This window comes from Diadema antillarum, unplaced genomic scaffold (genome assembly GCF_040938485.1).
Source record: "Diadema antillarum isolate AM-2024a unplaced genomic scaffold, OU_Dant_1.0 scf00000046, whole genome shotgun sequence".
Classification (NCBI taxonomy): Eukaryota; Metazoa; Echinodermata; class Echinoidea; order Diadematoida; family Diadematidae; genus Diadema; species Diadema antillarum.
The window spans coordinates 1,172,543-1,198,034 of NW_027270935.1; the positions used below are offsets into that span (position 1 = coordinate 1,172,543).

Below are 25,492 nucleotides of genomic sequence, written 5' to 3' on the forward strand. Positions count from 1 at the left end.
AGATGTCTTTCTCTTTATTGATTTGGAGCTTGAAATCACTCCCTCACGATGATGAACATCCCCTTTAAAGATCCAACCAGAGGGAGCAGAGCTGTTCAAGCAGGGTGCTGGAATGAAACCTCGATGGCGAAAAGAATATGAGCCATTATTTGTGCCAGACTTCAGAATGACAAAACACTGACACTGTCAATCATTCAAGGACAACATCTGGAAATCAACCCAAACAGGAAGGTTTCTGACTACTGTCATTATTTCCCCCTATCCGTGCACACCCACTCATGTACATTCTCACATGCTTCCACGTGGTTTAATTATCAATTGCACATGAACTTTGACCTTCACCACTTGTGACTACATCCTCCAAAAAGCCCCACATCGCAGTATCTGTGTAAATATTGGGTCTTCCTGCCATGTCAGTGATTGTCGGTATAGGTTAGTGTCACGGGCAACAATGCCACCAATATCTCACAGAGGCATAATTAGTATGGTGCCACATTTTCCATTCTTACAGTACATTTCATAGCTGACAGAAATGTACGGTGGTCAACTTATCTCATGAGCTTGTAATCATTGATCTGTCAGTCTGTTTGAATATTGAAGACAAATACAGTGTATGACTCGTGACAAGATTTTCCTGTACGACCAAATGTCTGTGCATGTTTCAGCAGTCATAATAATTTGCTCTTGCAGAGAAGTGAGGGCAAAGTGTAACAAGAGAAAGTACCTCCAAGCCCACAGGATTTTCTTAACGCCTCTTCTCCCTATAATGACTTTTTATTTCCAGTAATTCACTTTGTTCATCCCTCTGACATTTCCTTCTTACTATCTATTCTTGTGCAAAGTGTCATCTGCACAGCTGACCACGACCTCTGTCCCCAGACTTCTTCACACATCACATCAATACATTTGATTTTTTATTTAAATTCACTTTAAACATGTGTTTGTGTCATGGGGATAACAACCTACAACAAAATTGTCTACATTTGTCAGCTGCTACGAAATATTAGTGAAATTCTACTTTGTTGACCTGCAACCTCTGTCCCCTTTAAGCTCTAACCCAATGATCAAGGGAGAATTTGTTAATGTTGTAGTACAAACCTTCATGGGCAAGACAAGCCAAGCTGAGAACAGCCTAACAAGAATTATCATGGATGAACAACATTTGAAGGGCGAAAAGTGTTTGTTTTATTCACACGCGTTGATGCTACTGTATGTCGACCATTTCGCTGTACCGATTCCATACCATTCTTTTGTCTACACTAAGCCCCAGTTTTGGTATTTAAACCTTTGCGTGCTTTGAATGCCAATGGCACATAATGCCATAGTGTTGTACACACTGTCCAAAGTCCCTGGCACAGAAAGGGTTAATGTAGAAACCCCTGGACTTCTAATCCTCCTAGTGGTAGGAAATTGGTATGGGGTGAGCTTAGGTTACATTAGTTCTGATAAAATAAAACAACAACTGCTGATTAACTCTTTGCATGCCATGAAGTGAAACCTTTTTCCTTTGTCACAGGGATCTATCTAGGAATGTAATGGGATGATTGGGGGCCAAAAAGAGAAAAGAATAAAAAGTATGAGTTATTCCTGATATACCACTCTAAATCATGGACGGTAGCTTACCCCCTTCCCCCCACACTTAAAAAACAACAAACAATTCAACTACATGCTGCCCTCTATTGGTTACCATCGACCGGTTTATCAACACAGGTGAGTTAATCAAAATTACAAGTAGTACAAAAAGGAGAACAGCTCGCATTCTGGTCCAGTTCCTGATTATAGATAACTGACTGCTTTGGAGGATGCTATTAAGTAGGTCTGTGTGTCCCTGTGAGTAATCATCCGAACCATCCTTAACCCATTCCATACTGAATTCTGAAATGCTCATAGACTTAATACGCAGACTACCAGATTAAAGTATGGAATGGGTTATGAAATCTCCAAGAGACAGATGTGGGGTAGTGCAGTTGAATGTTGAGGCCCTGCCAGACCAGTTGACTTGCGGTCATTCCACTCGGTTTTAACTTGCTGGTGTGGCGCCCTCTTCGGGCTGAGATTCACCAGCGGCTTTGCCATCCTCGGGTCTCATCGCTGGAAACAAGAGGACCTCCTGTATGGTTGTCATAGAAACAGTAAAAGCTTGTTGATTTTTTTTACAATTTAAAAAAAATAAATTTTAAGTTTTTAATTTCATGTTCAGGGAAAATGACCTTTCTGTGAAGGAATTCTTGAATATCATTGGTACAGTTTGTACTTTACAATGCTGGGGAGGAATGCTTCATTTTTGTCTCTATTAATAGGAACAGGGGTTTGCATAACAGGTGTTTGTATTTTCACGGTTGTAGGCTTGTGGCTGACTTAGAAGTGCCAGTCTGCTCCGTGTTAAAGATAATATAAGGTTTTGGTACCCCAAAAGTTTCTCTGAATTTTTGTGTTTCAGGTTAAAGTACCTTTCATATAACTGACACTGTGAGACTTACTCGCCCCAAAGTGCTCTCATGTCTTAGTAATCATGCAATTAACTGCGACCAGCAGCCCCATATGCATAGCGACCAACAGCTCCATACGCATAGCGTAATGGGGCTTCGCATTGTAGCATTCAGGATCATGACAGATATAGTATCGCGGGTAAATATCAACTTAAAATCCAAAAATTTCTTCAATTTGAAGACTTACCAATTAAGTTGAAGTATTTAAAACAGGCTTCGGGCAATGTTTGGTTCTGCCAATAGTCCCTTTCTGTTCAAATTGATGACTGAATGTGACTCGGTCGAGAGGACCTTGGAGAGCTACATATACTGAATACTACGGCCAGCGCATGCACACACAAACATCTTATCCGTTCATGGATTTGAAATTTGTGCGCATGTGATGTGCGCGCATGCGCTGGCCGTAGTATTCAGTGCATGTAGCTCTCCAAAGGTCCTCTCGACCGAGTCACATTCAGTCATCAATTTGAACAGAAAGGGACTATTGGCAGAACCAAACGTTGCCCGAAGCCTGTTTTAAATACTTCAACCTAATTGATAAGTCTTCAAATTGAAGAAATTTTTGGATTTTAAGTTGATTTTTACCCGCGATACTAAATCTGTCATGATCCTGAATGCTACTATGCGAAGCCCCATTACGCTATGCATATGGGGCTGGTCGCAGTTAGCTATGCGTGCACATGTTTTGTATGGGGCTGCTGGTCGCAGTTAAATGGTTTCGTACAATACGTGTACAACCTCGCTGTCGAACGGCGGCGGCTCTGGTGCGAAACCATTATTGCATGATTACTAGGACATGAGAGCACTTTGGGGCGAGTAAGTCTCACAGTGTTAGTTATATGAAAGGTACTTTAACCTGAAACACAAACTAAGACAAGGAAATTCAGGGAAACTTTTGAGGTACCAAAACTTTATATGTGACCGTGCACCTCAAAACGAACATAAAGTCGCACACACTGATTTTGCATGAGGACTGAAAATAAGTGAAATGGGTCAACCTAGCCGAACTTGACTTTTTCATATTTTCTGAAAGAGCGGGTCTTCTTTTACATTATACTAAAATTTGGTATCATAAAACGGGCGGGAAAGTGTGTTTTTTTAAGAGTTTATCTCGAACACTTTTGGTAGAATAGTGTGATTAGGTGTGTCTTTAGAATCCCTTTTTCATTTCTGAAAAACCTTGTCCACACTCTTCACTTTTAACTCTAATAACTTTTGAAAGGATAGTGCTACTGCTTTGAAAGTTGGCATTGATTACGGACAGAATGTGTTAATGAGGCATGCTTAATTTCAGTTTAATCTGATAATCCCTTCATTGTTGTTACTCTGGTGGTTTACTTCCTGTTTTTTGTCCCATTCATCGCACAGCCAGCAGGGTTTGGTAAAGATTAAGTGCTTGAATAGACACTGTACTTCAGAGCCTCTTTTCTCAGTTCACACTTTTCCTGAGTTGGTGCTTTCTTTCCAATATTTATACAGGTTAGGAGAGTCCATTTGATTTGAGTTATACATCATTTTATTAAAGTCTGCTCTTTCAGAATATGGTCTTAACTAAAAATTCATGTCTGGCGACTTTTTGTTTGTTTTGAGGTGCAGTGTCACATATTATCTTTAAAGTGGGCTATAACGGAATAGATTCAAGATATAAATAGACTGGCAGATGATACAATGTATATCAAAATCTGTAAAAAATGAAAACGAAAAGAAAATTCAGATATTAAAGGACAAGTTCACCTTCATAGACATGTGGGTTGAGTGAATGCAGCAATATTAGTAGAGCACATCAATGAGAGTTTGAGGAAAATCAGACAATCCATTCAAAAGTTATGAATTTTTAAAGTTTCTGCTCACTCAAGGCTGGATGAGAAGACTACTACAGTGTATGATGTCATATGTGTATAACCATATAAAGACATGAAATAGCCATAGCAAATAACCATATAAAAAATATGAAAAAAAAAAATGAATATAAAGATCAGAAATATTGTCTGATTTTCCCCAAACTTTCACTGATGTGTTCTACTAATATTGCTGCATTCACTCACTCCACATGTTTGTGAAGGTGGACTTGTCCTTTAAGTTTCAAATGTTTTTCACAAAACAGTGACACAATGTTATTGCATTATAAACAGTGGCGAATCGGGGGGGGGGGGGGGGGGATCAGGCGTGCCCCCCTCTTCATTCTTTATTTTTTAAAACAAAAGAAATAAAAAGAAAAAATGGGGGGGGTGCACCCTCTTTAATTTTGTAAAGGCGCCTCCCCTTTACAGAATTCCTGGATCCGCCCTTGATAAGTGTCACATTGACCTCAATACAAACCTTCCCTAGATTTACATTTTATTTGAAATTCAATACAGGGGAAACTCGGTATAACGAACACTGCTATAACGAGATATCGGTTATAACGAGGAAATTTTCCCGGTCCCAAATTTCCTTCCACACAAGTCTATGTAAAATGCTACTCTTATAGCGAGATCGGCTATAATGAAATAACTGCTATAACGAGATAAATTTTGTGACTTCCAAACAAAGAAAAACATAGTCAATCAAACCTGCTATAGCGAGGTAAAGCAAAATGCCTTCGGTAAGGCTTTACTTCGCCTGTGCTATCATCTTCCGAGATTGTAAAGCTTGTGTGCGCCAAAAACTGTCTTGTACACACATAATCATTTTCTTCAGTGCACTCCAGCTAGCACTGCATGTTGTACGTGTAAGTGTGTGTGTGCGTGCACACTGATACATGCAGAAAATGTTGTGGGACGGCCATAATCGTGACGTTTAGCAGGTGTGAGGCAATCTGATGCTGTGATTGGCCTTCTGCGTAGGGAATTCCCCATCTTCACACACACGCAGTCATAATGTACGTACAGAATGTGTCACATACACACACAGCATTGTGCAGACCATATTCAAGCTTTCCACACAACACACACCCATAAGATAACCACATACCGATCCACAGACGATCTTGATACAATCGCAAGCTATATAAATCTACAAATTCAAACATCTACAATTAATAAGAAACACATTCTTGATATTGGATTTCCTTGGCGAAAAACATCTTCTTACCCATAAAGGTGAGTAATTCCCTCACACACAATATCAAGTTCAGTATTGATTGAAATATAATGGGTAGTCCCACATGTGCAAATTAATGTCTTTATGTTATGCCTTCTTTTATGCCTACTGATATAACGAGATATCGGCTATAACGAGGAAAATGACTCGGTCCCGACCATCTCGTTATATCGAGTTTCCACTGTACAAAGAAAGATTGTGACCTGTGTACATACCAATGTGAAAATTGTGAGATGATGACCTTACACAAAGCACACGTTACCTTGATATTGTTTGAGTCCGTGAGGAACATGGAGAGGCGGTCAATACCCATGCCGAATCCTCCCGTCGGCGGCAGGCCGTACTCGAGGGCTGTGCAGAAGTTCTCGTCGATCAGCTGCGCCTCATCGTCCCCAGCTGCATGGTCCTACATAAGGCAGAAAAAGTCAACATCATTACCACTGGCTAGCTTTGATCTATAAACGGGACTGAATTTCTTTGAATTTCCTGATTTTGAAAATAAAAGGTGATGACATTAAATACTTTACATTCAGAATGTCCCAAAAAATATCAGTCGGATTTCAACATTGATAACTTTCAATATGATTAAATTGTCTGATTGCTATTTCAGGGTCTAAAAATACCCAACAGAGTAAATGCACACACAACAAACACAATAATGTTTTCAATTTGAAGACATTACGTGCTGCATCAATGAAGCTCAAAAAGATTGAGAACAGGGCTACAGATACATCTTATTAGACATGATGACCTCAGCTGACATATTTCCTTCACTCAACTTGTCTAATTAGCTCTCCTCAAGTCTCTACTGGTATCATCATACCTTGGCCTGGCTATCGAAACGCTCCCTTTGTATCACAGGATCGTTCAACTCTGTGTAGGCATTCACAATTTCTTTGTGGGCGACAAACAGCTCAAACCGCTCTGTTAGACCTGGAGTGGAACGGTGCCTGGGTGAGAAAAAAGGTCGGACAAATGGACAAACAATAAAATTGACAAATAAAAACCAAAATTGCTTGAATGCAATTCATTTCCCAGAACAACATTTTCTTCATTCAATTTTCTCTTAGCTATGAATTTTGCAGGATGAAATTATAATCATACCCTTCACATCAAGTTTCTCTAGATTTGTATCAATATAGCAATGGGGAGCTTTCAATTCAGGATAGTAGAGCATGCAGGACAGAGAGTTACCCTAGTGTCTCCTTCTCACTCTGTCCTGATTTGTTTGCCTTGTCAGTAGGGAGCTTTAGATTTTGACGCGCGGACGTTTGAGACAACGAGTGCGCTGGACGTTCTCCTCTCCCCTGTGTTGTGCTGACAAGTAGCTTTAGATTACGCTGGGACGCAACATATAAAAAATAAAATCGCGCCCCCATATGATCAGTGCATGAAGTAGTTCTCTACGTTGCAAACTGTGCGGACGTAAAAATAGCCCAGTACGCATAGTGAAAAACTCAGGCGACGCAAGCTAAAAATAGATCGACTTGACGAGCGCTTCTGCGCACACTCAGAACATGTTTTTTTCCTTCTGAACGTCCGCGCGTCTAAAATCTAAAGCTCCCTAGTATCTGTAGAGGGGGATGCTTCCATCCCAAAGAGATTTGTTACATCCAGTGTACTATGTAAGCTGCCACAAGCTTGCATGCTGAACCTTCGAAGACATATGTGACCCGCTACAACAAAATGATCCTAAAGTCGGGCGATGTCGATTATTTGTAAATTGCATGACACCATTCCCAAATCTTTCTGCTTTAAATTGATATATAACACGTCTTATAAAAATAATCGGTTGCGGAGATATCCATGTTTAAAAGAGAGCATGTCAAGATGTCTGGGAAATCACTGTTTCGAGAAAAGCGCCCTAAAAGTTCTCCTTGCGACGTAATCACAATCAAGAGACACACAAGTCCGTATTCACCTCCGGACAATAGAAGTTAAGCCCTAGCAACCCCCGAACTTCTCATTCAAACACAGCGTCGGCGGTCTCCTCACCGACCATTCAGTGAGCAGGATGTCAGGAGAAGCGGCTAGGCATAGCGCAACTCGCCCGCACGCACCAGTCGACTGGGCAGTGTGCGAGCTTCACGCTTCGGTTAGCGGCAAGCAGCAAACTGACCAATGAGATCACTCTGGTCGTTGTTAGGGGCAGAGCCTATGTGTGGCGCTCAATCCACATGTTCGAACCAGTTTCTGCTTCGTTGAAACGCCAAAAAAACATGGCCCAGAAAAACGCTATTTTTTGGTCTTTCCTTTCATCATTTTGCTTCAAAATTTTGACAGATGATAGAAGACATGTCAGACTCTAATAATATGTCAAATTCAGAAAATCGTAAGTTTTGACCAATTTTGATGCTCTAACTTCAAACTCGATTTTCACGGCTTCGACCGTGCGCGACTTTAGGACCATTTTGTTGTAGCGGGTCACATATAGTTAACTGCTCTGTCCTTTTCACAGACTGGACGCGATTTCAACTGATAACCATCTGAAAATCAACAGGACATAGAGATGTTCAGTTTCACACGAGCGCAGATTGACTTTATACGCTACATACTGTCCTCTTAACCTACGGTCTTAAAATCAAAAGCTCCCTAATGATGGTTTGTAAAAAGGAAAGAGTATAAACTGCTGGGCAAACTATATGAATAAGGATGAATCATATCACAGGGGGGGCATTTCATGAAGCATTTTGTCCCACAAAGTTGGCCGACAAATATGCTCTCAGCCAATCAGATGCAAAGATTTCAGTAGCTGGTAACAGTTTGTCAGAAAAATATCCAACCAAAATGCTTCATGAAATGCCTCCGACAGTCGAGCCTTAAGTCTGCGTGTTCCCTCACTCACATGGCATTATCTTTCTAGTACCACAGTGCACTCCTGTTATAACATAGTCCTCGGGACCGGCAGTTTTCTTTTGTTACATTTAAATTTTGTTATAACTGAACAAATACAGTATATCATGAAGACATGCAAACTATGTGTATATTGTACGCCGTTTATTGAATGCTAATCATACGCTGAAAAGTATGTTTGATGCGGTGCAATCTCATTAATTGCAGAGAGATTTTAGTTACAGTGTGTATGATTTTGTTGTAACAAAAATTTCCCTATGATTGTGTTCGTTGTATCATTAAGCAAATTTTGCCCCATAGACTTTAATGATGATAATTTGGGGGCCTGAAATTTTACTTCGCAGTAACAAAATGTCAAAATAAGCATGTTCATTGTTAACCTGTTGAGGATGGACTGATTTTTGCTATAACATGCATTTCCCATAGACACTTGCCCAAGTATACTCGGGAATCGTCCTCAGCGGGTTAACAGGATTGCACTGTAATAGTATCTTACTCCACACGTGCTAATCCTCTCTCGATATCTCACCACTGACAGAAAATTTACTCACCATTTGGAGAGGGGACTCATGATCTCGGGATGGTCCATGATGAAGGTCGGACTCACGCACTGGGTCTCGACAAACTCTCCAACAAGCTGAACGTGTGGACACAAGAGAGAGCAGGGCAAAGAATGCAGATATTGAATGTGAATTTGTCTACATGAAGCGAATGTGAAAATATCATTTAAAACTGGGAGAGCATTTCATCTTCTCTTTTTCGTCTCTCATAAAACAGTTAATTGCAGCAGAAGGCCAAGGAAAGTGTAATATTATTAAATATATCTCTCACATACCAAATGCAGTGTAGGTATAACTCAACATTTTTCTGTCTGTTTTTTTTTAAGGGGAATGGGGATGATTTCCTGTCATTATATACATCACTAGAAAATAACATCAAAATAATAAATGAACTATAAATTTGACAGTAAAGACATGAAATCACTGATGATCTAATTAATCAAAGGCATAAAAAATAACTTGCTAACATTCTAACACAAAGAAAAAAATTATTCTATGATAATTGTGTACAGATTTAGCATGTGCGTGATTATGAGTATGCAAACAGATCGAAAGTCTGGAGAATAGACAATTACACTCAATTACAAATACGGGTTTTCGTATCATGAACAAATGCAACATCCTTGGACACACCTAGTATCTGAGCAGGTCAGCAAATACAGCTCACTTGAGCAGTTTACAAAATTTGAATGAAGACAGCATTGCAATAAAGTGATGTGTCACATAAAAGTCGAGGATGGATACTAACGTCCACTTCTAACTGTCACATACAATATCGCCAAGGCACAGCAATATAAATTTTGTAAAATGTAAATGCCTGTGCTACACTGTTTGTTTTTTTGTTTTTTTTTGACTGGGAATAGCAAACTTGGGTACAGTGGAACCTTGCTTGGATAAAGCAAAACCTCTAAATACAACAAGGCTATTTGAGGGTACCATCTCTTTACACCTCTTTACTTTTGTACCCTGATGTAGAGAGAAACCCGATATATAACATCACTGTTCTTAGGTCTTCATCATAGTGAGTTTTCATTGTGTCGTGAAAGGTGCCTTGCTCACTTCAATTCTTTCCCCATGAAGCAAGCTACAAAAATATTTGAAACATACAGTCAATCTTGCTTAAGTTGAACTTTCATAAGTCGAATGATCGCCTAAGTCAAAGGTCTTTTCAAGTACTCTTCTCTTTATATTCTATTGATTTTAATCCCCCCAAAGTCACATTTTCTCTAAGTTAAAGTCGAAGCTATTTCTTCCGTCCAAATAGATTCGATTTCAGGTTGACTGTACTTTAAAAGACTTCTCAATAGCATTGACACACACCTACACAGAAATCAGTCATACAAACTGGTCTTCACAAATCTCAGTTGTAGGGTATATGTGCATGAGTGTGCGTATGGGTGTATGTGTGTGGGTGCATGCACACACCCCTTCCATTAAACTTTGCCCTTTCTGTTTCTCTCCCCGCCCCCACTCACCTTGTCCAGCAGTCTTGCGGTGGTCCTCGGAGGGGTGCACTCCACGTCATGTTTGCGGCAGAGGTCATCCAAGAACTTCTTCACCCCTGTGATGGCAAAATGACAGGGACAAACTATCATAATAACGACAAGCCTTTACCCTAAAAGAGTCAGGGGGAGGCAGAAACTGCCCCCTCGAGGTTTCGTGCTATAATTCTGTAATGCGAGAAGGTGTCATCAAAAGGCTTCTCGACTTTCTTTGTTCAAGTCTCACACAACTTTTGAGACTAAATTTGCAATGTCCTTGTGTACCTTTGCAAAGTCACCCAAAAATGGGCACAAATGGGGGGGAGGGGGGGGGGGGGGGAGGAATTCGCCCCCTCTGGTTTTAGCATAGCCAAAACTAGATATATCGCTACGGCTACTGATATGCCTCCGCCATAATGCATGGTTCTCCTAATACATGTAGGTCTATAGTACAATGTCTTGACAATGTGTGATGACAGTTTCACACAATTGGCAAAATATTAAAATGACAGGTTTGACACAAATGTGCTGAATGTTCACTTTCCTAGAACTAGGTTCAATTGGATGAATGATCAAAAATGTCAGAGTGCAGGTATATGGGGAACTGATGATTTTTACTTGACTTTTGACCCTTTTATAAGTTTATGCATTGAGTAATTTTCAAGGTATTGAGAAAAAGTATAATTTCAGTATCAAATGGGAAAACAGCATTATCTAAACCTGGCCTTTGACCTTTGACCTCACAGTTCCAAAGAGAATCACTGTTAGGTTGAACATGCATAAATATGTAAGTTTCATGATGATACCTTGAGTTACTTTCGAGATATGGAGGAAAAAGTGCACTTTAGCACTTTCACTTGACCTTTTACCTTTTGACCTTTGACCTTTTGGCAAGAAACTTCCCCCAAAATATATATTGGGTAATACATGCCATACATCAAGTTTAAAAAAAAAACACCTTCAGGCATATTGCATTTTAAGGAAAGTAGTGATATTTTGAGGAGTTGACCTTGACCTTTGACCCCCCCTGACCTTTGACCCATGACCCCCAACTTCCCTAGATAATCACTGCCCATCGGTACAAGCATATATACTAAGTTCCATGAAGATACCTTGAACCATTTGCGAGATATGGAGAAAAACATGAAATTTCAATTTTTTTTTCACAAAATAACCTGTGACCTTTGACCCTGTGACCCTAAAATCCACACAAAGTATTATCCCACAAGGATATACCCTCATACCAGGTTTGATGTAAAACCACCACACGGTTCTTGAGATATCGACAAAAACAAAACGGGACGGACGGATGGACGTACGGACGGACGTACGGACGGACGGACGGACGGACGACCCGAAAACATAATGCCTCCGGCCACTTCATTGCGGAGGCATAAAAAGCCCTACCTTATTAGGGTTAATGAAAGCATCATTTAATAATATAGGGGGCTATACAGACAGTTGTCCACTTGCCTGGAAAACCTATGACTCTCAGTCGGGCTAGTGATATGAATTGTCACTAGCCAGTTAACAGTGGTAACATCTTTAATCCAGAAAGTGGTGGGACTATCTTATTGTAATGCCCTGAAGCGTTTCTGTTTTTGAAAATCTTAGGGGCATGGCCATACATTACACCAGTGTCCCTGCTACTGTATAAAACTGAAGCTCAGAAAAGAGTTGTCATATTGTGGTTGACAGAAACTACTGAACATGTAAATGTTTAAGTAGTCTATGAGTGATTAAATAAGCCATGCTTAACTTTCTTTCTCCACATGTACAGCAGCTGTTGAATAAACCTCTCCAGAAACAGTCGACCAGTTAATTCTATAAAATGTCATTTTTGGACCAATTGACCATTTTTAGCAAAACTGCAACACATCTGCTCCCATCTGCATTAACAATCTTTCTTCCATATTATCTCTTCACCTATATCTAGAGAATGCAAAAATGAATTCCCCTGACAAACTGGAAATACCCACTGCTTTGTAAAGGGAGCCCGACATTCAAAGTAAAACCCAATAGGGAATGATTTAGGCTGGCGGCAATAAAATAAACAATGAACGTGATTCTAATGGACACCTCATATTACCTCGCATTATCCACTTTTTGTCATGTGCATTACCTTTTACATTACTACTTCCCGAACTGTTTCTTCTGAGCTGTAAAATATCTGGTGATGTGGGGTAAAGCAAGGGAACTTGCAAAATTTGGTAACCAGGGAGTCGCATATCATAAGATCATAGACCAGATCATGTGCACACTGCGTCATGATCAATTCAATAACAAGTGGAATCTTCCTATAAGCATTTGAGACTTCCAGTATGCCGCAACTTTCATTACCCACTCTGTTTCTACTGAAAATCGTCCCTCGTATAGACAACCTGAAAAGGTGGAAAATGGATCGTCGATCACCTCGCATTACTTTGTATCACACACTACCCAATATGTTTCTACTCAGGACAAATTTGGAGGTGTTACCCAGCATCACCTTGCATTTTTTATCATTCAGTAGAAGCACGCTCAATGAAATACCAACCTTCCGTGTGGAACTCCTCCAAGGGAGGGAATTGCACCTTGAGGACCTTCTGGAGTTCGTCGATCATGGAGATCCTCCTGAAGGGAGGGGTGAAGTCGAGTTCCATAGCCTCACCCTCGGGTCCGTCAGGGTGGTAGATGACCTTCTTGGATCCCGTCACGTACTGGACCATACCTGTGACCAGGGTAATAAGGAGCACCATCTGTTATTAACTCATCGTGTATTAATGGATGGTGTTATCAGCATTTTCAAAAATTTTGGCCCTATAGAGTGAAAAAAAGAGGGTTGTATTGTGGTTCAAAATTACTCATGTTTTCATTTGCTTGCTTGTGTGTTTGCCTTGCTTGCAAGCCATTCAAGAAACAGTAAAAGAAACAGTCTTTTTGTTATTCATGTCTAACATATCAGACCGACTCCACTAATTTCTTTACAAACTCTTTCCCTCTGAAAGCAACACTTCTATTCCCTCTGAAATTAACTCCCACAAAGTGTGTGTGCATGTGTTGAAAGGGAGGTGCCAAGATGTATCTATCCCTCACAGGGAATGTGGATAGAACTTACACACCTGCCCAAGGCATCTTGTTGAAAGATTCCACGATTCAAAAGCAAACAACACACACATTGAATGTATTTTGTAAATTCAAAGAGAGCAATAAATTCCGAAACAAACAGGTAAATTAATGCCAATATCAGTGGGCATTCATTTATCTCTCATAGATCCTGAAAGTTCACACAGTTCTATTTTCTCAAGCTCTGGCCCTTTCTATTTCATATTTCAGTTCTTTTGAAAGAGCAATGTATTTGGCATTTCACCATGACAACAAAGATCATAGCTCCTTGACTTTCCCCGATCTTTACAATGACTGCGTAAATTGCACAAATCCAAAGATTTTAATTCAAGACTTTCTTCACAGAAATATGATATGCCAACACAGCTCTATACTAGAAATCTTGAACTTGATGTGAATTCCAGAAACTTGTTTGTTTGTGTGTTATCTTAAATAGGAAAATACTCTAGTAGCAGAAATGCCAACTGCAAAGTCTGGTTTTCAGGAACACTTGCCAATTTGTCAGTAATAAATGGGAGTATTTCGGTAACAGTATGCGGCAAAGTAGCGTTGTTGTCACATGCAAACACCTGCTTTTCCCCGTACACAAAACTCTACTTTTTGAATTCTAAGCCTACCATTTGTATTAACTTAGCTTGACCAGCTTCAAGATTCTGCAGAAAGAGAAATGTTTCTCTAAACATTCCTGTTAAGGTGTTTCTCTAAACGTTCCTGTTTAAGAAGTGGTGGCATGTGAAGGAATGTGTACATGCATTCCTTTGCCAGCGGTTTAGCCTGGCGGCACTCTGCTTTCAAGGAAATTTCCACAGGCTTAGCCTGGCATGCATTATGGATGGGTGTCAAGTTTCCCCTCATATCACGTACACTGAGCACACAATCTCTTTTAGCCTTACATGCGTAGTTCTTGTCTTTGTCTGTAAACCTCTTGAAATTTACTGTATCACGGTTACAAGGGTAAACAAAACAAGAGACCCGCGGTCTAGCGCTCACCTGAGTATCGCAAGTTCACCTTTCACGCAGTCACTAATCTAAATTATTCACAGCTCTACCAAAATTTGACGAGGCATTCTCAAGTGGAAGATGAAAATGTACAATAAGGGCCCAAATTTTTTCAAGATTCCTTAATTTTGGGGAATTGGGGCCCCCTGGGGCCCTCTGGGTGGGGCATGGTGCCCAGTTTGATAAATTGAGATCCTGACCACCTAGGGATGCTACCTGCCAAGTTTGACAAAAATCCATCATGAGGTTTTCAGGAAGAAGATGAAAATGACAATTCAGACCTCCATTTGGACCCTTCCAACCACCCCCCCCCCCCCACCCCCAAGAGGGGCACCCCTGGATCTCCTATGAACAAACTTGAAACTACAGTCATTACTGTACTCACTCATAGTATTATCTCAGCTCTATAACTTCTGATTCTAGAGAAGATTTTTAAAGATTCCTTCATTTGGGGGGTTTGGGCCCCCTGGGGGCCCCCTGGGCGGGGCATGGTGCCCATTTAACAAATTGAGATCCTAACCCCCTAGGGATGCTACCTGCCAAGTTTGGTGAAAATGGGTCATGGGGTTCTCAAGAAGAAGATAAAAATGTACAATTTAGGCCCCATTAGGACCCTCTCTCCACACCTCCCCCCCCCCCCCCCCCCCCCCCCCCCCGGGTCCAAAGGGGGGCACCCCTGATTCTGCCATGAACAAACTTGAAACTACAGTCATCAATGTGCTAACTCATAGTATTAACCTAGCTCTATCACTTCTGGTTCTAGAGAAGAAGATTTTTGCGGATTCCTTAATTTTGGGGGGTTTGGGCCCCCTGGGGGCCCCCTGGGTGGGTCATGGTGCCCATTTTAACAAATGGAGTTCCTAACCCCCTAGGGATGCTACCTGCCAAGTTTGGTGAAAATGGGTCATGGAGTTCTCAAGAAGAAGATGAAAATGTACAATTTAGGCCCCATTAGAACCCTTCCCCACCCCCCTCCCTGGGTCCCAAGGGGGGCACCCCTGATTCTGCCATGAACAAACTTGAAACTACAGTCATCAATGTACTAACTCATATTATTAACTTAGCTCTATCACTTCTGGTTCTAGAGAAGAAGATTTTTACAGATTCCTTAATTTTGGGGGGGTTTGGGCCCCCCTGGGGGCCCCCTGGGTGGGGCATGGTGCCCATTTTAACAAATTGAGTTCCTAACCCCCTAGGGATGCTACCTGCCAAGTTTGATGAAAATCGGTCTTGGGGTTTTCAAGAAGAAGATGAAAATGTAAAAAAGTTTACGCACGACGCACGACGCACGACGGACGACGCACGACGCACGACGCACGACGCACGACGGACGCCGGACGAAGGGCGATCGCAATAGCTCACTTGAGCCTTTGGCTCAGGTGAGCTAAAAAGAAAATACAGCAAGTCTGTAACGCATCTCTGCAGGAGAATTATCAATCACAATCACCTTGGCCTCGAATGGATTCAGTTATTTCTTTTGAGTCACTTACCTGAGAGCAGTTTCTCGGTGATCTCCATCAAGTCGTTGTAATCGGCGTAGGCCATGTAGAACTCCACCGTGGTGAACTCCGGATTGTGGGTCATGTCAATGCCCTCGTTGCGGAACTGGCGGCCGATCTCATAGACTCTCTGGAGACCGCCCACGACTAACATCTGAAGATCAGACGGGAAACGGTTGAAATGTCAGCTGACTAGGTTGTTGCTGATCAATATGGCATGCAATGAATAAGATCAATCTGATATTTGTAAAACTGCTGCCCGAGGAGTGTTAGCAATCTTATTCCATTACCAACCAAGAGAATAAAATGTCATCAAGATCATACTTGACAGCAGTGAAATATTTTCCTATTATTTTCTTCCTCCTCCTCCTTGAATCAGCATCAACATCAGCAGCAGCAGCATCATCACTAGCATCATCAGCATATGCGTCAGCGTCAGCATCAGCATAAGCATCATCAACATCATTAGAATCATCATCAACATCATTAGCATCATCATCAGTATCATCAGCATCAGCATCATAAGCATCAACATCAATAGCATCATCATCATCATCATAATCATTAGCATCATCAGCATCACCATCAGTATAATCAGCAGCAGCAGCATCAACATCATCAGTATCATCATCATCATCATAAGCAGCAGCATCAGCATTGTCAACATCATCAACAACATCATTATCAGCATCATTATCATAAGCACCACCAGCATCATTAGCAACAGCATCATCATCAGGATCATAATCATTATCATGTCATCTTCATCAGCATAATCATAATCATCATCATCATCATCATCATCATCATCATCATCATCATCATCATCATATCAGCAGCAAATCAAATCAACACCAGTGTCATTTACAGCATCAGCATCAGCATCATAAGCATCATCATCAGCATCATTAACAACAGCATCATCAGCATCAACATCAGCATCTTCTTTGTCAACCTCCCACCTTGAGGTAGAGTTCCGGGGCCACCCTCATGTAGAGGTCCATGTCAAGCTCGTTGTGGTGGGTGATGAACGGTTTGGCTGTGGCTCCGCCGGCAATCATATTCATCATCGGTGTTTCCACCTAAGGAAGAGATGAGAGCCATTGTGTGATGTAGAGTCTGTGATTTCTCATCATTATCCTGGTGACATGCGTACACAGATCAGACCATTACCTTCTTGCCACCCCCCCCCCCAGTATTTTTGTGAATGGCACTTAGAAAACATCTTCTTGCATTTCTTTTTATGTGTGAGGAAATAACATGATTTACATCTACAAGGCAACAGTAGTTAGTTTGTTTTTGTTTCTTAGTTTGTTTTTTTAGGGTGGGGAAGGAGGAATGGGGGATGGAGGGATGGAGGGATGGAGGGATGGAGGGAGGGGGACTGTAGGAGAAGAAAAAGGTAATGGAAATGTATTAGTACAGGACATAAAACACCCTAAAACATGACATTTCACTTTTGAACACAGTTTTCAAAATGCATTTTGCAGGAATTAAATCATTTGATGGGAGTATGTGATGATTACGTTTTGCATCCTCTCCATATTTTTCCTATATGTAGTTTGTTTGCTTTTTTATGGTGGGGGGGGGGGGGGAAGGCTGTCAAAAAGAGACAAATGGAAATATAAGCATACAAAAGAAAACCCTTACAACAAGACATTGCCGTTCTCAACAGATGTGAAAATGCACTCGACTTACTTCAAGGAAGCCCAATTCGTCAAAGAAGCGGCGCGTGTAGGCCACGATCTTGGACCGCGTAATGAACTTGTCGCGTACATGGTCATTCATGATGAGGTCCAGGTATCGCTGCCTGAATCGTGTCTCCTGCAGCGCAAAAAAAAGAAGAAGAAGATAATAAATGATATATATATTAAACAAAGGCTATGTGAACATTAAGAAAGTTTAGCCAGATACAAGGTACATCTATTAAGGCATACAATGGCACATCTTATCATACACTAAGAAGAGTAGCATACAAACTGTATCATTATCAAGTTTAAAACAATCACAAGATGAAATCATCCTGTCATAAAACCACCTGAACATATCAGGAATGACAACAGGCATAAAATGTGCCTTACATAGCAAGTAGTTATTGTAAAGATAACAAGGAAAAGTAGAAATTACGCGGTGCGTAATATATGTCCCCACCAGAAGTGGCATTTTGTAGCAAAATGTGCAATACAGGTCAACAATCAAGGTCAAAGGTCAAAGAAGTCAAAGGTCAAAATTCTGTGTAGAAGTTTTGAAGCCCTCACCAAGTGCCATCACATAAAGCATACGGAATCGAAATCGGGTTAGAAATGGCGAAGGAGTAGCATTTTGTAACCAAAGTACAATATAGGTCAAAAATCAAGGTCAAAGGTCAAAGAAGTCAAAGGTCAAAATTCTGTGTAGAAGTTTTGAAGCCCTCACCTAGTGCCATCACATAAAGCAAACAGAATCGAAATCAGGTTAGAAATGGCGAAGGAGTAGCATTTTGTAGCAAAATGTACGCTATAGGTAAAAAATCAAGGTCAAAGGTCAAAGAAGTCAAAGGTCAAAACTCTGTGTAGAAGTTTTGAGGCCCTCACCTAGTGCCATCACATAAAACAAACAGAATCGAAATCGGGTTAGAAATGGCAAAGGAGTAGCATTTTGTAGCAAAATGTAAAATATAGGTCAAAGGTCAAGGTCAAAGGTCACAACTGAAATTCTGTGTAGAAGTTTCAAAGCTCCCATGTAGTGCTATCATATAAAGCAAACAGAATCAAAATTGGCTCATAAATGACAGAGAAGAAGCAAATTGAAGATTTTGATCACACACGGACGCACACACGGACGCACGGACGGACGGACACACGGACACACACACGTACGGAGCCCGTTTCATAGTCCCCTGCTCGAACTCGTTCGGCGGGGACAATAATCAGCATTATAATAGTAATCTCAATTTGGACTTGCCTAAGTAAATGCATGCCCCTTGTTGCAAAATAATATTGCTCAATGCTATAGTGGGATAGATCATTACATAAATGGGAGGGCCCTTCAGGAATAAAAGTCATGTACTACAATCACCATTATTCCACACTTTTCATCTTAAAATACTCAAAAGAACTCAATATCCTGGCAAACTGCATCAGCCAGAAAAGTTTCCTGGTAGACCCTTTCCATGTATTCCAAGTAAACTTAAATGGTTGAAGATAAATTTTGAGCCTCTCTAAGAACTATACAGTGCGCTCCCGTTACAACGAGCACAGCAATAATGAAATTCCGGTAACAACAAAGTGAAAATCTGGGTCCCAACATTATCCTCTTATTTTATTGTTTATTTGTTTGGCTATAACAGAATTTCAATATAACTTAAGAAAACAGCCAACAAGGACTTCATTATACATGTAACAGGAGTTGACTGTACATGTATATAGATGTTTTGGCTTCAATTTCAAGGCCTGTCTAGCACATCATGCAAATACATAGTTAAGAATCAGTGAACCAATGTCAATGGGCTACCAAGTCCAAAGTGTTGCTATTTCAGACATCACGCAGACAGAACTATTGGCATTTTTTCTTTTACCAAATGCCTAAATTTTTTTGGCCAGAGAGACCATCTCACCTTGTTTGTGAGGCCATAGTGGAGATGAGGAAGCATGTGAAGACACGGTGCCAAGAGGACAATCTCTGAAGGAAGGATGCTCAGTTCCCCCTTCTTGGTCCGACCTGTACCAGGTAACCATGACAACGCATCATCAACTTGCCACATCAAAACCATACAAATAAGTTGGTACAATTTGGTACATGTGCATAACTCTAAGACACTTAGTCTATTTATCTTTGCTGCTCTTCCTTTTTTTATCTGTTATTAAGTGAAGCTCTCAATAAAAGCTTGATAATCCATTCCACTGGTATTTGGTAATTCATCTTCAAAGTTAGTAGGAGTTAAATTATGACAAGTCCAATAGAATGACACTTGCAGTTTACTGTAGTATAAACATACAGTAAGTATCAACACAACAAGGAAATCACTTTGAATTGTCTCTTATTTCCCAGTCAAACTGCAAAAGATAGCATTTCAAAGATGCACAGTAAAGGTTGGTAGTGAGAAAATTGAGAAGCACACATTATGGCATGGACACAAAGTTAAACAGATGCATACAATGTACTTTCATCAGAGAAATGAAGTCTGGAATGAGCTCTAAGGATTCTGTTTCTGCAAAGGAAGATGGAGGACAAGGAAAGGAGGAAAAGACGAAGGAAAAAGGAGAAGAACCAGTAGAAGAAGAGAAGACAAAAATGATAATACAAAACAAAGAAATGAGACAAAAAGAGAAGAAAATGAAAGAAAGGGAAAGGAGGATGAGGAAAAAAAGTAGACAAAAAACAAGACATAGTAATAGGAGCAAAGTTCTTCAGATTGTGACTTTATTAGAAATTAAGAAGTCTCACCTGGTCGACCTTTGACCCCTATGACATCACCTCTCTTGATCTTTTCATTTGTCTTAAAGAATTCTTCCTCAGAGGGAAAGTACCTTCAATGAAAATAGAAACACAGAATAAATTCATGTAAAATCCTAGGAAGTATTTGCAGTGATTCCATAAATTACGCTGTTTGGAACATCACAGATTGTTTGAGCAAACCTCACAAAGTCCAAACTTCCGCTGATAACATGACCTAAATGTCAAGACTGATAGATTAGCAAATACAGGTTGCTTTGCTTGTAAGTCAATGACCTGTTATCTAGTAACTTTGTCATTTATAGATATTAGGATCACATGATACTGCTGCAAATTTGAATGACTCTGCACCTCATATTCGCTTAAAGCCTGTACCACAAAATCCAGAGTACACTCAGTATTGATCCGAGTTTTCAGAAATTCAAAAGAAAATATACCTGAAACTGTGTTCACTCCTTATAATCTAATGAAAGAAAAAAAAAGACAGTAAAGGAGTCTTCTTCCACTGCAAATATATTTCTCATACAAAGTAATAATTAAATAAGTAAATAACAAATGAGTGATAAATACATCACTGAATTACTATCAATTAATAAATCAAGAAATTTATAATCGAGCAGTGTACCAGGTTTATGGATGAAATAACAGCTTTTACAATCAACCTAACTTGAATTTTGCAGTGGTATTGTTTATTTACAAATGATAAATGATCAATAACACACAACTCAACAGAATATCATATTTATTGAACAAAGTTGTTCAGAAGTTTCTATTCAAACATATCAACTGCTTATATCCGTACAAAAAACAAACAAACAAACAAACAAACAAAAACTGTATTTTGAGGTCAAGAGGAATGGTTTGCCATTATTCTAAAATTCAGAAGGTTTTTTTTGAGTCTTTGCATTTCCTTCAAAACATATCAAAAGATATCACTTTCTGCATATGCAAGAAAGCTGACTGGAGACATTTTATGATGATGCAAATAAACATAAACAAGTCCCATAAATGTATTTCTGTGTTGGCGCTTTACAGACTACACCGAATTTGGGAGGTGTTCTAATTCATTCTGCCAGTTATTTCTAAAGTAGCAGTAATCATGAAATGTGCATAAAATTATCAATAAGATATTATGCTGAATTTCATGCAACGTTTCCTGAATGACTTTCATTTGAGTAATTTTGAGACTGCCCTAAGAAGTTTTCACTTTTGGATTGCTCTCATTCTAACTTGCTGGGCGGTGGGTCACAAATCAACAAGGTAGCACATTACCTGGCATTTGACATGACCTGCAGCTTGAGCCCCTCCCCTCTCAGGTCATAGAAGATCAGTTTGGCACCCGATGCTCGTTTGGCATGGACACGCCCTGTAAAGAGTGGTAAAATCGAGAATGAGTTGTCTCCTGGACCAAAGGAAGTTTCCCAAAACGTACGTATACACATGGATTCAGTGTATACAGAAGAATTAGTATGAAAAATCTGGAGCCAATTTGAGGAAGTTCCAACAATCAGTCAAAAAAACAAAAAACAAACCCCAAAACTAACACCAAACTACAAATTCTTAAAGTGGTGGTTAATTTTACAATCTCCTCTCCTCTATAGATGGGAACTCTGCGACAATTTGTGATAGTACTAGAACGATATGGCAAAAATATCTATGGAATTTAAAAACCCTCAGTTTGCATGAAATCAAAAGCACAAATTCCCTATAAAAGAGACCAGTGAAGATGATGATGATAATGATGGTGAGTGATGATGATGATGATGGTGATGGTGATGATGATGATGACGATGATGATGGTGATGGTGATGATGATGATGATGATGATGATGGGGATGGTGGTGATCGTGATGATGATGCTGGTGATGATGATGGTGGTGGTGGTGGTGATGGTGATGGTGATGGTGATGGTGATGGTGATGGTGATGGTGATGGTGATGGTGATGGTGATGGTGATGGTGATGGTGATGGCGATGGCGATGGCGATGGCGATGGCGATGGCGATGGCGATGGCGATGGCGATGGTGAGAGTGATGGTGATGGTGATGGTGATGGTGATGATGATATGATAGTGATGATAATGATGGTGATGGTGGGGATGATGATGATGATGATGATGATAATAGTGATGATGGTGATGGTGATGGTGATGATAAGCTGATGACGACGATGATGATGATGATGATGATGATGATGATGATGATGATGGTAATAATGATAATGATGATGATGTTATAAGTGACACTGGTATCCATAGTGAGCTATGTGGAGGAAAATATTATTCTCCATGCCAACTGGAGAAGCTACTTGTTGATCAAATGATCTCTCACAAATGACACATTCCTGACCGAGCTCCCTCGCAGACTCACTTCTCACCTGATAGCGTGATGACTTCCTCGTGGATCTCCTCGGGCTTGAGATGATCAAATTGTTTGATGAAGTCTGTCAGCGAGATGGAGACATGGAATTTGTGTGGGTACGGGTGATCACCTGATGCCTTGAGGGCCTCGACTGCCTGGGAACGGATCTTGAAGTACTCCTATCAAGGAATGATATATTCAATTTCAGTCATTAAATTTCATTATATTAAAATTAAGCCATTTTAATGATAATCCAGTTTTTGCTTCTCCAAGGAGTAAAAATGTATGCAATTTATCTTTAGACTGTCATTCATTAGATTTTTCTTTCAAGAGACATACATGTCATCACCAAAACATAGCCGCTGAAAGGTATAATTATTACACTACCTGGATTCAATAAGATGCAAGTCATAAACTTGTAAAAAATATGAATATAATCTAAATATGGTTTTTATTCAAAAACTTTTAATACTGAATTGTGACTGGCAAAATTACGCACATTCATATCTCATTAAACGTTTTTACAGAAGGCGATTTGTTGTTTCCCTCACTGATAGAGGCCAAAGAATGTCTTTTCAACCATCGTACCCGGGGATCCAGGGACTCTTCATCTTCAGCCTTCTTCTTGGCGCCTGGTCCTGATCCCTCCTGGGCCTGTTTCTCGGCTAGGGCCTGGGCCTTTTCCTCCTTCTCTCGGGCCTTCTTGGCCGCCTTCTCTCTCCTCTTCTGCTCACTACAAAAAAAAATGAAAAATAAAAAATAAAAACAAAAACATAACATTTAAAGAAAATGCCATTGAGAGGGATGGATGAAATAGTACATAAGTGGAAATTGCATAGTAAAAGATAATATGCAAAGCGGAAGGCAGGGGAAAAAAAGAAAAGAAAAAGGTGGATTGTCCGTATCAAAGACACTAAGAGGGAGATACAATCTACGTAGCTGTAGGAATGGAGAGCTAGATGGGAGTGGAGGGCTATACCACGATGGAAGATGGCGGCAGAAATAAGATAAAATGAAGAGTTTGTTTGCAAAAACCGATAAGTCCATATTTGTCAAATGGAGATATTTGCGATTAAAGGTCAAGAAAAATAAAGAGAATAATAAGAAAATTTTTGCTTCTTTTGACCATAACTTCAAAAATATACCTTTACAGCTGTATATGTAGTGACCAATATATCACTTAAAAGGTATTATTTTGTACTTTATGGCAGAGACCGTACTTCAAAATCTTCAAAAATGGACTTATCGGTTTTTGCAAACATACTCTTCAAATGTTCATTGGGAGAGTACGGAATTTTGAAATACTATCAATAATCACCACCTATGATTGAATGCAGTGTGTTTGAGCTGGGCCTTTTTTTTTTTTTTGCTGGTGAGGGAAAAATGAAAAAAAAACAAAAAAAAAAAACAAATGAAAAACACACTGTATAGTCTCATGCTAAACATCAGTGTCACCCATGGAAGCATGTCAAGATACAAACCTACCATACTGCCCATCCCCCCCCCCCCCCAAAAAAAAAAAGAAGAAAAAAAAAAAAAAAAAACAGGGAAAGCTAGTTTGTATCCAATACAAAGTTACACAAAGGGAGATAACAAATTTCAAACATACAATTTGTATGTATTGATCATGCAGAGAGAATTTCCTATTCCTGGCACAATATCTTCAAGAGAAATGAATGAGGTACAATATGTTCTAGGTGCAGTGTGTGATATTCAACAAGGCTACATCCTAACATAACATCAAAAATAAATGATTTGGTATTATCCCCATGCCAATCTGTAAAACTTAGGACAATGGACACAGTGTAGATCTCATCTTGGACATAATAACTGCAGTTGTTGGACTTTTTCTTCTACCATTTGGGTATAACATGATGTTTGCATCTGTGTACTTTCCTTTGGAATATCAATAATGTCATGCACATAATGTGTCTGTGTCTTTCACATACATTTATTTTCACCATCACTGACCTGCTATTGCCATTTTGATAGGAAGCGGTTCTAAAAATCAGAGAGTGGTGGTGTTGTTTGGCCAGGGGTCCCCTCAAGAGCCTACATCCCACCCCGCTGACTTGGATGACCCTCTGAAACATGACTGGCCCGCAGTAAGAGTGAGCGACGGCCTTGCTATCATGCTACAAGATCTGTCATGATCTAAGAATAAAAAAGTCGCAGAAGAAATATTTAGAATGGCTTTAATAAGCCTGCTCTTGGCTAGGAATGAGTTCCATTTAAAATGCTTGTGTAAAAGGTAGATGTACTCATCTAGCTAGAGGAACCCTATCTGGCAAGTCTAATTAATACTGCAGAGGCCTCATCAGCCTGTCGCTTGGAGTTCATTTTCCAGCCAAAATTTTCAATGTGAAATAACAAAAACATTGTGTCAGAACAGGGAAGTAGACATACACCTTGCTGTTCAAAGTATCAAACAGTGTTTGGCAAGATTTCCTTTTGAGACAGCCACCCAAAAATGAGTGCATGCATCCGTGCATATTGCAAGCAAGGTTAGTTTAGGCTAGGTAGAGTTGTATAGATCTGCACAGATTTAACGTTGGCATGATTGGGGTGGCTGTCTCAAAAGGAAGTCTTTCCCAGTGTTTATTTAAAATGTCAAAAGAAAGGAGTTTTTCT

General features: G+C 40.0%; 1 protein-coding gene across 1 annotated transcript; it reads right to left on the minus strand.

The window, feature by feature from the left end:
• Positions 1-2,016: 2,016 nt before the first annotated feature.
• Positions 2,017-25,000, minus strand: LOC139715202 (lysine--tRNA ligase-like). The gene is made up of 15 exons (XM_071626795.1): positions 24,833-25,000; positions 23,450-23,594; positions 22,878-23,040; positions 21,774-21,867; positions 20,493-20,575; positions 19,663-19,766; positions 17,766-17,891; positions 17,030-17,149; positions 16,059-16,221; positions 13,001-13,174; positions 10,459-10,544; positions 8,975-9,060; positions 6,394-6,520; positions 5,833-5,976; positions 2,017-2,110 (listed from the first exon to the last, which is right to left on the minus strand). The coding sequence occupies exons 1-15, from the start codon at positions 24,952-24,954 to the stop codon at positions 2,021-2,023; spliced, it is 1,827 nt and encodes a 608-aa protein (XP_071482896.1). The 5' UTR covers positions 24,955-25,000; the 3' UTR covers positions 2,017-2,020.
• Positions 25,001-25,492: the final 492 nt, after the last annotated feature.

What these genes read in the sequence shown, in the direction of transcription:
- LOC139715202 (XM_071626795.1), bottom strand. Translation starts at nt 24,954, where the DNA reads ATGTTTCAGAGGGTCATCCAAGTCAGCGGGGTGGGATGTAGGCTCTTG. An exon ending in ACGAATTGGGCTTCCTTGAA is followed by an intron (nt 17,150 to 17,765) that starts GTAAGTCGAGTG and finishes TCTCTTCCTTAG; the next exon opens with GTGGAAACACCGATGATGAA. An exon ending in CCCCGGAACTCTACCTCAAG is followed by an intron (nt 16,222 to 17,029) that starts GTGGGAGGTTGA and finishes TCTGATCTTCAG; the next exon opens with ATGTTAGTCGTGGGCGGTCT.